Source organism: Dasypus novemcinctus, chromosome 3, assembly GCF_030445035.2.
Source record: "Dasypus novemcinctus isolate mDasNov1 chromosome 3, mDasNov1.1.hap2, whole genome shotgun sequence".
NCBI classification, from domain to species: Eukaryota; Metazoa; Chordata; class Mammalia; order Cingulata; family Dasypodidae; genus Dasypus; species Dasypus novemcinctus.
The window spans coordinates 185,624,111-185,637,230 of record NC_080675.1 but is presented as its reverse complement, the minus strand read 5'-3'; the positions used below and the strand labels follow the sequence as shown (position 1 = coordinate 185,637,230).

Below are 13,120 nucleotides of genomic sequence, written 5' to 3'. Positions count from 1 at the left end.
GGTACTGGAGACTGAACCCAGGACTTCGTACATGGGAAGCAGGTGCTCAACCACTTGAGCTACATCTCATCCCCGAAAGATAATTTTTAAAGCAATTTCATTTTATGAGATGTCACATAAGCCAACAAACCAATGTTTCCATCTCCACAGTGCTCAAGACTTGGGACTGCTGGGGACTGACTGTGTTCCCGTAAAGACATGCCAAGTCTTAACCCACATTCCTTAGTGTGTGGCCCATTTGTCAACAGGGTTTCTGAAGATGTCAGACTCACGCACGAGTAGGAAGATCCTGTTTAGATTAGCCAAACTGAACCAGGGTGGGCCTCAAGCCACAGGACCGGTGTCCTCACAAAGCAGGGAACCCTAGACGCGTCAGGACTGCCACCAGGGCTGTTCTAGGTGGAGGCAGCATGAGCTACGGCCCGGGAAGAGCGTGATTCTGCACGTGCGATGGCCAGCTCCTGTCTGAGCCGAATGACCGCGCGGTGCCTGTCGTGGCGGCTGTGACGAACCGAGACGGGCATACCTTCCCGAGCTCCCTGTGATCTCGGTTCTTGGCTTCCTCTTGGGACTCTTGCCAGGCTTTCATCATCATGTCATCAGGAAAGGATATCCCATAGACCCTCTGCAAGGTTTCCATTTCCGGATTGCCCTCCCAGTATGTGGAGGAATTCTACACATCAGACGAGATCTCAGTAAGCATATCAAAGATTCGTTAAAATCTGCTATTAAATATATACATGAGTTTCCACAGCCACAGCAACACTGTGTACTTTTATTTATTTATTGAAATATTTTTTAAATTATTTGCCTTATAGTAAAAATAATAATTTTTAGACAACCAAATAAGAAAATAGAAGGAAATACAAAGCATCCATAAGCCCACAATTCAGAGGTAAATGCTATTAGTCTTTTGTTGTATAACCTTCCATTTTCTACTAGTATTTTCACTAGGAAATTATTTCACTGCTTACTTTTAAAGAGGAATTTTTTTGTAGTGCTGGAAAGAACCTTGAAGATTCTAGCTAAGCCTTCCCAGCCCAAATTATACCATTAATGAGCAAATCACATAAACCTATGGCTTCTAGGAAAGAAAGGAGAGCGTGGAAAAGAGGGAATCCTCGAGAGCCCTGCTCTGCCAAGGGGCAGAGGCGGAGGCCGAGAGGCAGGACTGACCCGCCTCTCGGGTCACGGGCAGGACAAACAAGGCCCGGAGGGGTCAGGTCTGGCCACAGCAAGGCGTGGTTCCCAGAGCAACACGTCCTCCACACACCGCCTTCCGGTTTTCCTTTTCTCCATGTGCATTATTCCCACAAGCAGACAAATGTTCTTGCTCACATTAAGGCTATTCAAGAAAACCATAGTATACAGAGCAATATCTTACGATATCACATGAAAAGGAAATGTATTATAACACATTAAAGTTGAGTGCAATTTATCTGCATGTCTTCTAATTACCAAGATTCTAAAAATTATATTATTTTTAGAAGCCCATGTAAAAATCAAATAAGAATAAAGTATTTTTTTTAAAGATTTATTTTTTATTTCCCCCCCCCGCCCCCCCAACCCATTGTCTGCTCTCTGTATCCATTCACTGTGTGTTCTGTGTCCGCTTGTATTCTTGTCAGCGGCACTGGGAATCTGTGCCTCTTTTGTTACGTCATCTTGCTGCATCAGCTCTCCATGTGTGCAGCCATTCCTGGACAAGCTGTGCTTTTTTCGTATGGGGCGGCCCTCCTTATGGGGTGCACTCCTTGCGTGTGGGGCTCCCCTACACGGGGGACACCCCTGCATGGTATGGCACTCCTTGCGCGCATCAGCGCTGCACGTGGGCCAGCTCACCACATGAGTCAGGAGGCCCTGGGTTTGAACCCTGGACCTCCCATGTGGTAGACGAAGGCTCTATCCATTGAGCCAAATCCACTTCCTTAAAATATTTTAAAATGTCATAATGTTCAGACTATGAAAAAGATGACTAAAAATCCTTATTTTCTAATTCACCTTAAATCAGCTATATTATTTTAAAAATCAATTCTTACCTTGAAAATGTTTATGGCTTTTATTTTTCCAGTGTGTCTTACATGTGGGCCCTTACAAAGGTCAATTAGTGGACCACACCTATAATGAAATAGTTAAGACATGCCCAGGCACAGTTAGAGGTTTCTGGATTATTCATTATAAACTATATTTTCATGTGTTTTAAATGTGTATTCTTGGTGCAAATTTTAATTTGGGGTCAAGGATCTAGCATCAGATCTCAGTTCAGTTAACACAAATCTTTAAATAATCCCATAGACAAAAACCCACTTTTTTTTTTCCAAAAATTAAATATAAGTCATTCAAATGGAGAGAATTCAAGAGAATTTAATGGTGCCTAAAGGAAGGTTCTAGGAAATACACCCAAAGGTCAAATATGAGAAGCCAGAAACTGAAAACTTAGTGTAGCTTTTCTATTTCTATTTTTAAACTTTAAAACTGTTATTCTAGCATTCATCTAAATTACAGGTAATAGACAATAAAACTTTATCAGGTCATTCGAGAGTGACAAGAACAAGATATGCACAGTATCCCACATCAGTGTCTAAGGGCAGTGTGTTCATGTAATTTAGGAAACACATACACGGGCTTTGCACAGAGGGGTGTGATTTTGCCTACAGCACAATTAAGCCAAAGAACCACAAGCATCTGCTTGTGGAAAGAAGTGAACAGGGGGAGGAGCTTTACGTAATCATCAGAGGAGGAACTGTGCGGTCACAGCAGCACCCGAAACCCAGAACACAGAGAAGTGGGGAACAGCAAGTACGCGCGGCAGCTTAAAGACGTCAGACTAGGAGAAGGAGGTGAAGCGGAGCTGACACGACTGTGATCTCATCCTACCACATCGCTGTGTCTTTGCTTCCAAGGTTATTTTTGTCTTAACCTGAGCACGGTTGACACATCTGGATTCTGGGTGAGGGGGAGGGTAGGATGAAGCGGGGAATTGCCACGTGAGGAGATGACCCATATGGCTTCCATTACCACGTTAACAAGAACGTGGCAGGAGGAAAAAGAAAGTCTTGTCCCCGTCAGCCCTGAAAAATGTGAGGCACTGGGTGGACAGTCGCCTTCAGATGGAGAAAGAGGCTGTAACAACTAACACTCAGAAAATAAAATGTGGGTTTCAGTACCACCCGGACAAATACAATTGAAAAATAACAATTTCCCTCTGCTGACAACATTTTGCAACCCCTGATTAAGTAGGATATTGACCATGGAAATCTGCAAACGGACCACCTGCCCGCCCAGCTCTGCAGCTACTAAGCCTTGGAACTTAGCCACTGAAGCAGGGTTTCAAATTCATGCAGCTGTACCTGTAAACTGTGGCCGTCGGAGCATTCACCTTCTCATTCAGGATGCGGCACTTAAATCTACTGTACTACAAAGGAAAATGTATTTATAAATTATTGCATAAAATGTTTTAAGGGAGGAAAAAAAAAGCATTGAATGGGTGTTGACGGCATTCTAGTGCTCACGGTCTAGATTTCAGAGACTTAGTATAAAACAAAAAATGTAAAATGACTTACATGGTTTTTTTTAAGCTCTTGCAAGAGTCACACTTTTTCATCTTTATAAACTGATTTATAAAAATGGAGTCATACAATATATTACTCAATATATATGATTCATAATAACGCCATTATGCAGTATTTGTCCTTTTGTGTCCGGCTTGCTTCACTCAACATGTCCTCCAGGTTCATCTGTGTTGTCGTGTTTTGCGACTTCATTTCTTCTTACTGCTACATAATGTTCCATCATGTGAATATATCACAGTTTATCCATTCATCAGCTGACAGACACCCGGGTTGATTCCAGCTTTTGGCGATGGTGAATAATGCCACTATAAACATTGGTGTGCAGATTCTGTTCATGTCACTGCTCTCAGTTCTTCTGGGTATATACCCAGTAGTGGTACTGCAGGGTCACATGGCAAGTCTATACTCAACTTCCTTAGGAATTGCCAAGCAGTCCTCCACAGTGGCTGTACCATTCTACATTCCCACCAACAGTGGATAAGTGTTCCTCTCTCTCCACGTCCTCTCCAGCACTTGTAGCTGTCTTTTTAATAGTGGCCATTCTTGTAGGTGTGAAATGATATCTCGCTGTAGTTTTGATCAGTATTTCCCTAAACATTAGTGATGGTGAACCTTTTTTTATGTGTTTTTTTAACCATTTGTATTTCTTCTTTGGACAAATGTCTATTCAAGGCTTTTGCCCATTTTTTAATTGTGTTGTCTTTTTATTGTTGAGTTATATAACATCTCTTTATATATCATGGATATTAAACCTTTATCAGACATGTGATTTCCAAATATTTTTCCCATGTGCAGGCTGCCTTTTCACCCTTTTGGCAAAGTCCTGTGAATGCAAAAGTGTTTAATTTTGAGGCGGTGCCATTTATCTATTTTTTCTTTTGTTGTATGTGCATTGAGTATTAGGTCCAAGAAACCACTACCTACTCTAAGACCTTGAAAATGTTTCCCCACATTTTCTTCTAGTAGTTTTATGGTCCAGCTTTTATATTCAGGTCTTGAATCCATTCTGAGTTGATTCTTATATAGGGAATGAGATAGGGGTCCTCCTTCATTCTTTTGGCTATGGATACCCAATTTTCCCAGTACCATTTGTTGACGAGACTGTTTTGTCCTGTTAACACGGATTTGATAGGTATGTCAAAAACCTGCTGGCTGTAGAGGTAAGGGTTTATTTCTGGGTTCTCAGTTATATTCCACTGATCAAAGTGTCTATCTTTATGCCAGTACCATGCTGTTTTGAGCACTGTAGCTCTATAATATGGTTCAAGGTCACACAGTGAAAGTCCTCCCAGGTTGTTGTTCTTTTCTGGAATGCTTTTGGATATTCAGGAAAACTTTCCCTTCCAAATGAATATGGTAATTACTTTTTCTGTTTATGTAAAGTAGGGTGTTAGAATTTTGATTGGAATTGCATTAAATCTATAAAGCAGTTTGAGTAGGATTGACATCACAACATTTAGTCTTCCAATCCATGAAACAGGATGTCTTTCCATTTGTTTAGGTTTTCCTTGATTTTTTTAGCATTGTTTTGTAGTTTTCTGCCTGTAAGTCCTGTACGTTTTTGGTTACGTTTGATTCCTAGGTATTTGAGTCTTTTTGTTGCTATTGTAAATGGAATTTTTTTCCTCATTTCTTCCTCAGATTGTTCAATACTACAAAAACATTACTTATTTTTGCATAATGATCTTGTATCCTGCCATTTTGCTGAGCCCATTTATTAGCTCAAGTAGCTTTGTGGTAGACATTTCAGAATCTTCTAAATATAGGCTCATGTCATCACAAATAGTGAAAGGTTTTTTTTTCCAATTTAGATGTCTTTAGTTTTTTTTCTTGTCTAATTGCTCTAGCTAGAACTTCTAGTACAATGATGAATAACAATGGTGACAGTGGGCATATCTGTCTTTTTCCCAATCTTAGAGGGAAAGCTTTCAACCTTTCCCCATTGAGTATGATGTTGGCTGTGGGTTTTTCACATATGTCTTTTATCATATGAGGAATTGTCCTTCTATTCTGAAGTGTTTTTATCAAGAAAGAATGCTAGATTTTGTCAAATGCCTTTTCTGCATCAATTGAAATGATCATGTGGTTTTATTCCTTCAATTTGCTACTGTGTACTACGGTAATTGATTTTCTTATGTTGAACCAGCCTTGTAAACCTGGAATAAATCCCACTTGGTGTGAAAAGTCTTTTGATATGTTGCTGGATTCAATTTGCAGGTATTTTTTGAGAATTTTTGCATCTATGTTCATTAGAGAGGATAGTCTGTAATTCTCTTTTCTTGTTGTGTCTATCTGGCATTTGGTGTTAGGATGACGTTGGCTTCATAATTTGTGTTGGGTAATTTTCCTCTCTCTCCAATTTTTTGGAAGAGTTTGAACAGGATTGGTGTTAATTCTTCTCAAAATGCTTGGTAGAATTCACCTGCGAAGCCATCTGGTCCTGGAATTTTCTATGTTGGGAGATATTTGATGATGGATTCGATCTCTTTAAAATGTGACTGTTTTATGTTCTTGCATTTCTTGTAGTGTCAGTGCAGGTTGTCTGTGTATTTCTAGGAATTTGTCCATTAAATCTATGTTATCTAGTTTGTTGGCACATAGTTTTTCATAATGATGCTTTTTTTTTCTGTAAGGTCAGTTATTAACTTCCTCCCTTTCATTTCTGATAGTATTTATCTGCATTATCTCTCTTTTCTTTGTTACTCTAGCTAAGGATTTGTCAATTTTACTGATCTTCTCAAAGACCCACTTTTTGGTTTTGTTGTTTTATTCTATTGTTTTCTGTTGTTCACAATTTCATTTATTTCTGCTCTAATCTTTATTTCTTTCCTTCTGCTTGCTTTAGGATTGGTTTGCTGTTCTTCTAGTTTATCTAGTTGTTCAGTTTCTTTGAGTTTAGCTCTTTCTTCTTCTTTAATATAGGCATTTAAGGCTGTAAGTTTCCCTCTCAAGACTGCCTTTGCTGTATCCCATAAATTTTGATAAATTGTGTTTTCATTTCGTTTGTCTCAATATATTTATTGATTTCACTTGCAATTTCTTCTTTGACCCATGATTACTTAGAAGTATGTTGTTTAGGCATCACGCACTTGCAAATTTACCTATTTCCTATTATTGACTACCAGTTTCATTCCATTATATCTGAGAAAATGCTTTGTATAATTGCAACCTTTTTCTATTTAATGAGAGCTGCACCATGCCCTAACATGCAGTCTAGCCTGAAGAAAGATGCATGGGCACTTGAGAAGAATGTATAACCTGCTGAGTTTGGATGCAACATTCTGTATATGTCTGGTAGGTCTAACTTGTTTATCACATTGTTCTAGTTCTCTGTTTCCTTGTTGATCTTCAGTCTAGTTGTTCTATCTAATGATGTGCGTGGGGTGTTGAAGTCTCCAACGATTATTGTAGAGTGGTCTGTTTCTCCCTTCAGTTTTGCCAGTGTTTGTCTCATGTATTTTGGGACACCCTGGTCAGGTGCATAGATATTTATGACTATTATAGCTTCCTGGTGGATTGTCCCTTTTATTAGTACATAACGGCCTTCTGTTATGTAAAGTTCTTAGAACCTTTTTTGCATATAATGTCTGTTTTGTCCAATATTAGTTTAGCTATTTGTATTAGTTAGCAAAATATCAGAAATTGGTTGGTTTTTATAAAGAGTATTTATTTCGGGTAGGAGCTTACAGATCCCAGGCCATAAGGCATAAGTTACTTCCCTCACCAAAGTCTATTTTCACATGTTGGAGCAAGATGGCTGCCGACGTCTGTGAGGGTTCAGGCTTCCTGGATTCCTCCTTTCCAGGGTCTTGCTTCTCTCTGGGTTCAGGGCTCCTCTCTTCCCAGGGCTTGCTTCTTCCAGGGCTCAGCGTTCTTCTCTTCCTAGGGCTTGCTTCTCTTTCCTCTGTGAGCTTACTTCCCGCAGCTTCAGCATCAAACTCCAACATCGAAAAACCCTCACATCAAAAGCTCCAACTCTGTCCTTTGCTATGCCTTTTATCTATGCCCTAATGACATGGCCCAATCAAAGCCCTAATCATAACTCAATCATGCCCAGTAATAGACCAGATTACAAATATAATCCAATATCTATTTTTGGAATTCATAACTGTATCAAACTGCTACACTACTCCTGTTCTTTTGTGGTTACTATTTGCATGGAGTATCTTTTTCCAGCCTTTCACTCTTAGCTGGTTTGTATCCTTGAGTCTAAGCTGAGTCTCTTATAAGCAGCATATGGCTCATGTTTTTTTAATCCATTCTCTCAGCCTATAGCTTTTGATTGGGAGCTTAATCCATTCACATTCAATGTTATTACTGTAAATGCATTATTTACTTGTACCAGTTTATTCTTTGCATCTGTCATATCTTATTTTTGTCTGGTGTTTTACTGTTTTACTTTCTGCTATTCTTCCTTCTGAACTCTTCTCTAAGCCTTACTCTCCTGTCTATTTCTTTCAGGCTCTAAGGCTTTCTTTAATATTTCCTACAAAGGTGGATTCTTTTACAAAACTCTCTTAGTTTCTGTTTATTTGTGAATATTTTATATCTACCTTCATATTTGAAGGACAATTTTGCTGGATAAAGGGCTCTCAGATGGCAGTTATTCTCTGTCAGTATCCTAATTTTATTACACCACTGTCTTCTTGCCTCCAAGGTTTCTGATGTGAAATCCGCACTAAGACTTACTGGGCATCCCTTGTATGTGATGGTTTGCTTCTCCCTTGCTGCTCTGAGAATTTTCTCTTTGACATTTGATCTTCTGAGTAGCATGTGTCATGGAGGAGGTTTTTCAGATTTATTCTCACTTGGGTATACTGTGCTTCTGGGACATTTCTTTTCTTTCATGAGAGCTCGGAAATGTTCAGCTATTATTTCCTCAAATACTCCTACCCCTTTTCCCTTCTCTTTTCCTTCTGGAACTCCCATGACATGTATGTTGTTGCATTTTGTGTTGTCATTCAACTTCCTGAGGCCCTGCTCAATTTTTTCCATTCTTGACTCTTTTCATTCTTTTCTCTCTTCAATTTCAGCTCTTCTGCAGTTGGTATCACTTATTCTTTCTTCTCTACCATTTTAAGTCTGCTGTTGTATGCCTCTAATGTGTTTTTTACTCACCTACTGTATCTTTCATTCCCATGAGCTGTTATTTTATAATTCAGGATTAAATTCTTCTTTGTGCTTGTTCAATGTCTTCTTCATGTCATTTATCTCTTTAATCATACTGTCTTTCATTAACTCAATTTTGGAAATTTGTGTACATCTCTTTAATTAATTGTCTCAAATCCTGCGCACTTCTGGGTCTCTGATATATTCCTTTTCTTGGGCCATGGCTTCCATATTCTTAGTATGGTTCAAAATTTTTTGCTGATGTCTAGGCATCTGATTAGGAAATTGAGTTTACTCAGATGCTCAATTTCTCTCTCTTTTATAGGGTTTTAGTAGGGGGAGGCCATGTGTTACTTCTGCTCTTTGATTCTTGGTTCAACCCGTCTGGGTCTTTAGGACTGTCCCTGTTACTTGCTCAAATCTTGGCTCTGGACCCAGGAATGGGTGGCAGGCCTTCTTCCTAGGGCCTTGGGTAGGGAGAGTGTAAAGGCTGCAAAACCTCTTACTTTAAATTTCCTCACATGCACTTCCTTGGTCCGCCAGCAGACAGCACTCTTGGGCAGCTCTCAGCTCAGTGTCCTGCTGGAGCGTGTTCGATGCACACAGACTAGATCAGGGTGATGGAGGATCCTGTCTGGAGGCCAAGAGCCCGTAATTCAAACTTTCTCAGGGACAGTCCTCAGAGCCTTCTCTGGCAGCCCCCTCCCGTTTTCTGAGTAGGAACTATTTCCACTCCCCTCTGGACCCTCAACAACCAGTCCTGGTCAGGAGAGGCCTCTTCTGGGATGGACGGGGAGGGCCGTCCATCTTCAGCCCTTGCTGGCTCCAAGGCCCACAGGGGTGTGGCCGGTCTGGAGGCCCCTGGACACAGCAGGCCAGGTCTGTGGGCCAACCCGAGGCAGCCTTGGGCTGTGTCCCTCATCTCCCCTTTCCTGGGGAGGTGGACCCGAGGCCCCTTCATCATAGCGCAAGCTTGAGGTTGGAGAATTCTAAAGTGTCTTTGGGGGCAGGCTGCTGGCAGTAGCCGCCGCTAGTTTAACTCACACTTCTGTCCTCACGATTTCCCTCCTTTGTCCCTCTCTCCTCTGGGCGACGTCCAGCCTTCTGCTGGTGTCCTAAACCCTCAAAGATCTTTTTCCAGACTGTTTCAGACTGTCCTCTAGCTATTTTTCTGGGAAAAAAGAGAGTCCCATGTCTTTCTAGTTCGCTATCTTCCTGGAAGGCTCATTGTTTTTATATTGATTACATGTCGAACTGATACTTTCAATATATTTGGTTAAATGTTAATAAATATTACTAAAATTAATTTCACCTTTCTGTTACTTTTAAAATGTGGCTATGAAAAAATTTTAAATTAAGTATGTGGCTCAGATTTGTGACTCACATTATATTTCTATTGTATAGAGAACTGTTCTAGAAAATCCCACTTTTAAATACATGAACTAAACAAATTCTGAGGTCACAGCTATATATTAATTTGTATAAAATTTAAAACCTTATCAGTTAAGTTTAAAAAATGTTGGCAGAGACTTCACCTTTCCATTCTGCTTCCAACACTGTTATAATGGTACTAGGCACCTGTATATTAAATAACTACGTAAAGGAGGAAGTTGTTGAAGAGGGAAAAAATCAGATTTGTAAAATTTAACTTTCTCATACCCATATGTTAAAATCAAGTAATTTTCCACCTCAAATCTTACTAGGTGTATTGGCTAAAGATATAAAAGAAATATCAAATGAATCGAATGAAGGGACAATTAGGAAACTGACGAAATGAATGACTTCGATGGCCAGAAACCAGCACCTCCACAGGCCAGGAGGGTTCTGATTCTTTGCTTTCAAGAAAGCTGAAGGAAGAAATAAGATCTTGTCATCAATAATACTTGTTTTAAGTAGGCAACACTGTGGTCATTGCCATATTAATAGGAAGAGGTTCAAAAGGATAAGGGACATTATTATATAAGAAATCTCTTTAATTCCCATATACTTATGTATGTGAACAAGTTCTACATTTATAACAATAAAACATCACCAAAAAAATCAAATAATTTTCCTTCACAAAGGTTTTTCCGGGTTAATTTCTTAAGAATAATTGCAACTTGTATAGATGACCAAATCTATTTTTTAATTCAAACCACAAAACAAATAAGACTATGCTTAGGACAAAAGACTCTGCTTTCTCTGTTCCATTTTGAGGTTTCAACTGAAGCCAGGATCTTGTACATGGGAAGCAGGTGCTCAACCACCGAGCCACATCCACTCCCCTGATACATATAGCTTTAAGAATAAAATAAGAAAAATATAAGTACTATAGACATAACAATATAAAAAGAAAGTTGAAGTTTTACATAGGGTACTCTAGGCTAAAATAATTTTTTTAAGTTAACAGAAAAACCCACAGAAAAGAGAAAGACAGGGTTTTAATACGGGATTATAAAAATTATTTAATTTAGTAGTCATATTAACAACACTCAGAACCAATGAGATTTATAAATGCACATTTGAAAATTATTCGTCTAGCTCTTTATCTGCCTACATCTGCCTTAAAATTTTCAGGACAGAGAAGACTAGAAAAATGCTACAACAGGTGGCTGATAATCTCAAAAAAGGTTGCCAAACTGTCTGCAACTACTTTCCTTGGTAAGCAGCAGCCAATTACCAGCAATTAATTATTTTTAATATTCCTAGAAAAAGGCTTTCTTATTCTAAGAGTTTCTCAAGTTACCTTAAACATTTCCAGGAGGGTTTCCTTGCTGACTTCTAATCTTTCAAAAGGTTGCTTTTCTTTTATGATAGCTTTACATATGCTCTCCAGTGCTGATAATTCTGTGCTGGACACTGCTCTAAAAAGAAGAGGAAGTAAGAATCAAAATAGAGTTTTCATGCATTATGCCCTATCCCTTTTGTGCAGCTTTATCCTGCAGCCTTTGCCACTAGTTGATGCACTTTCTAAATTGAAGAATTTGGTATCTTCTTGTACCAGGATTTCAGAAAGTCAGACTTCCACACACGAAGCAGATATTCCTACTTCTCAACAAGCGAGACTGAGGCATTAACAAATGAAGTGACTTGTCTTATGCCTCCAAAGGGGTCTTTGAAAACGCTAAGCTCTTCTCTGCTGTGCCGCCTGCTTTGGCAAATGGTTAGGACACCTGCCAGCCACAATTACCCTGGAAACTACTCCAAGGCCTCCTTCCACGGGGTCTTCCTTAGGCCTCACATGCAGGTTTTTTGTTTAAAAGAGTTGTATTCATAGTTCTGATACCAAAAACACAAGCTATAGAAAAAAACAGATAAAATGGGTTTCACCAAAATTAAAAATGTTTGTACATCAAAGGACATTATCAAGAAAGTGAAAAGACAACCGACGGAATGGGAGAAAGTAATTGTTCACCATATGTGATGGCCAGGTAACTGTGCCCAGCTGTGTGGTCAAGCAGGCGCTGGGTAATCATAACACAAGGATGTTCGTGGGCCCTAGTCACCAGTGAGTCTACTGCACTGATGGCCGACTACATCTGCATCAACCAGCAAAGAGTGATGGCTTATCCAACCAGCTGAAGCCTTAAAAGGTAAGTGATTTCAGCACCCAGAGAGAATTTCCCAGCTCATCTTTACCAACGTTTCCCAGGAACTCATCAAGGACCTTCACTGGCCTTTCACAGGGGCCCCTGGTTTCGGCCTGCCTGTGGAACCTGCACTTGAGCTTCCCCGCGGTCACATGAGAGACTCTTATAAAATCTCTCACTTTCGACAGATGTCTCCTGTTGATTCTGGTTCCCTAGAGAACCCTGACTAATACAACATATATCTGGTAAGGGTTTAATATCCAGAATATATAGAGCACTGCTACAACTCAACAATAATAAAACAAATAACCCAACTGAAAAATGGACAAAAGACTTGAAATGACATTTCTCCAAAGATACACAAATGGCCAATAAACACATTAAAAGATGCCCAATATCACTATTGATCAGGGAAATGCAAATCAAAACCACCTGAGATCCCACTACTATTTAAAAAACAGAAAATAACGTATTGGCAAGGATCCAGAAAAACAGGAATCCTCAAGCCCTGTAGGTGGCATTGCAAATGGGACAGCCACTGTGGAAATCAGTTTAGCAATTCCTCAGAAAGCTAAGTATAGGCGTACCATACGACCCGGCAACCCCACTGCCAGGTATACCCAAAAGAACTGAAAGCAGGGACTCGAAAAGGTATTTGCACACCCATTTTCATAACAGCATTACTCACGACAGGCAAAAGGTGAAGCAACCCAAGTGTCCATCAACAGGTGAACAGATAAAGTGTGGTCTACACATGGAGTGTTATTCAGCTGTGAAAAAAGAACGACGTTCTGATACATGCAACTTGATGACCCTTGAAGATACCGTGTTGAGTGAAATCAGCCAGACACAACAGGCAGCTGGCACCTG

The 13,120-nt window shown here is 39.8% G+C and overlaps 1 protein-coding gene across 7 annotated transcripts in view; it reads right to left on the bottom strand.

Moving 5' to 3' along the window:
- Nucleotides 1–13,120, bottom strand: part of TARS3 (threonyl-tRNA synthetase 3) — an 85,761-nt gene that overhangs the window by 56,008 nt on the left and 16,633 nt on the right. For all 7 annotated transcript variants that reach the window (XR_009185286.2, XR_011648514.1, XR_011648513.1 and 4 more), the window contains exons 6-9: nt 11,407–11,524; nt 3,351–3,415; nt 2,040–2,118; nt 527–673 (exon numbers count right to left, since the gene is read on the bottom strand). Coding sequence is in view for 4 of the 7 variants with exons in the window: in XM_012519424.4 (XP_012374878.2) it covers nt 527–673; nt 2,040–2,118; nt 3,351–3,415; nt 11,407–11,524 (409 nt within the window). In the remaining 3 variants the exon portion in view is untranslated. The remainder of the gene's footprint in view (nt 1–526; nt 674–2,039; nt 2,119–3,350; nt 3,416–11,406; nt 11,525–13,120) is intronic.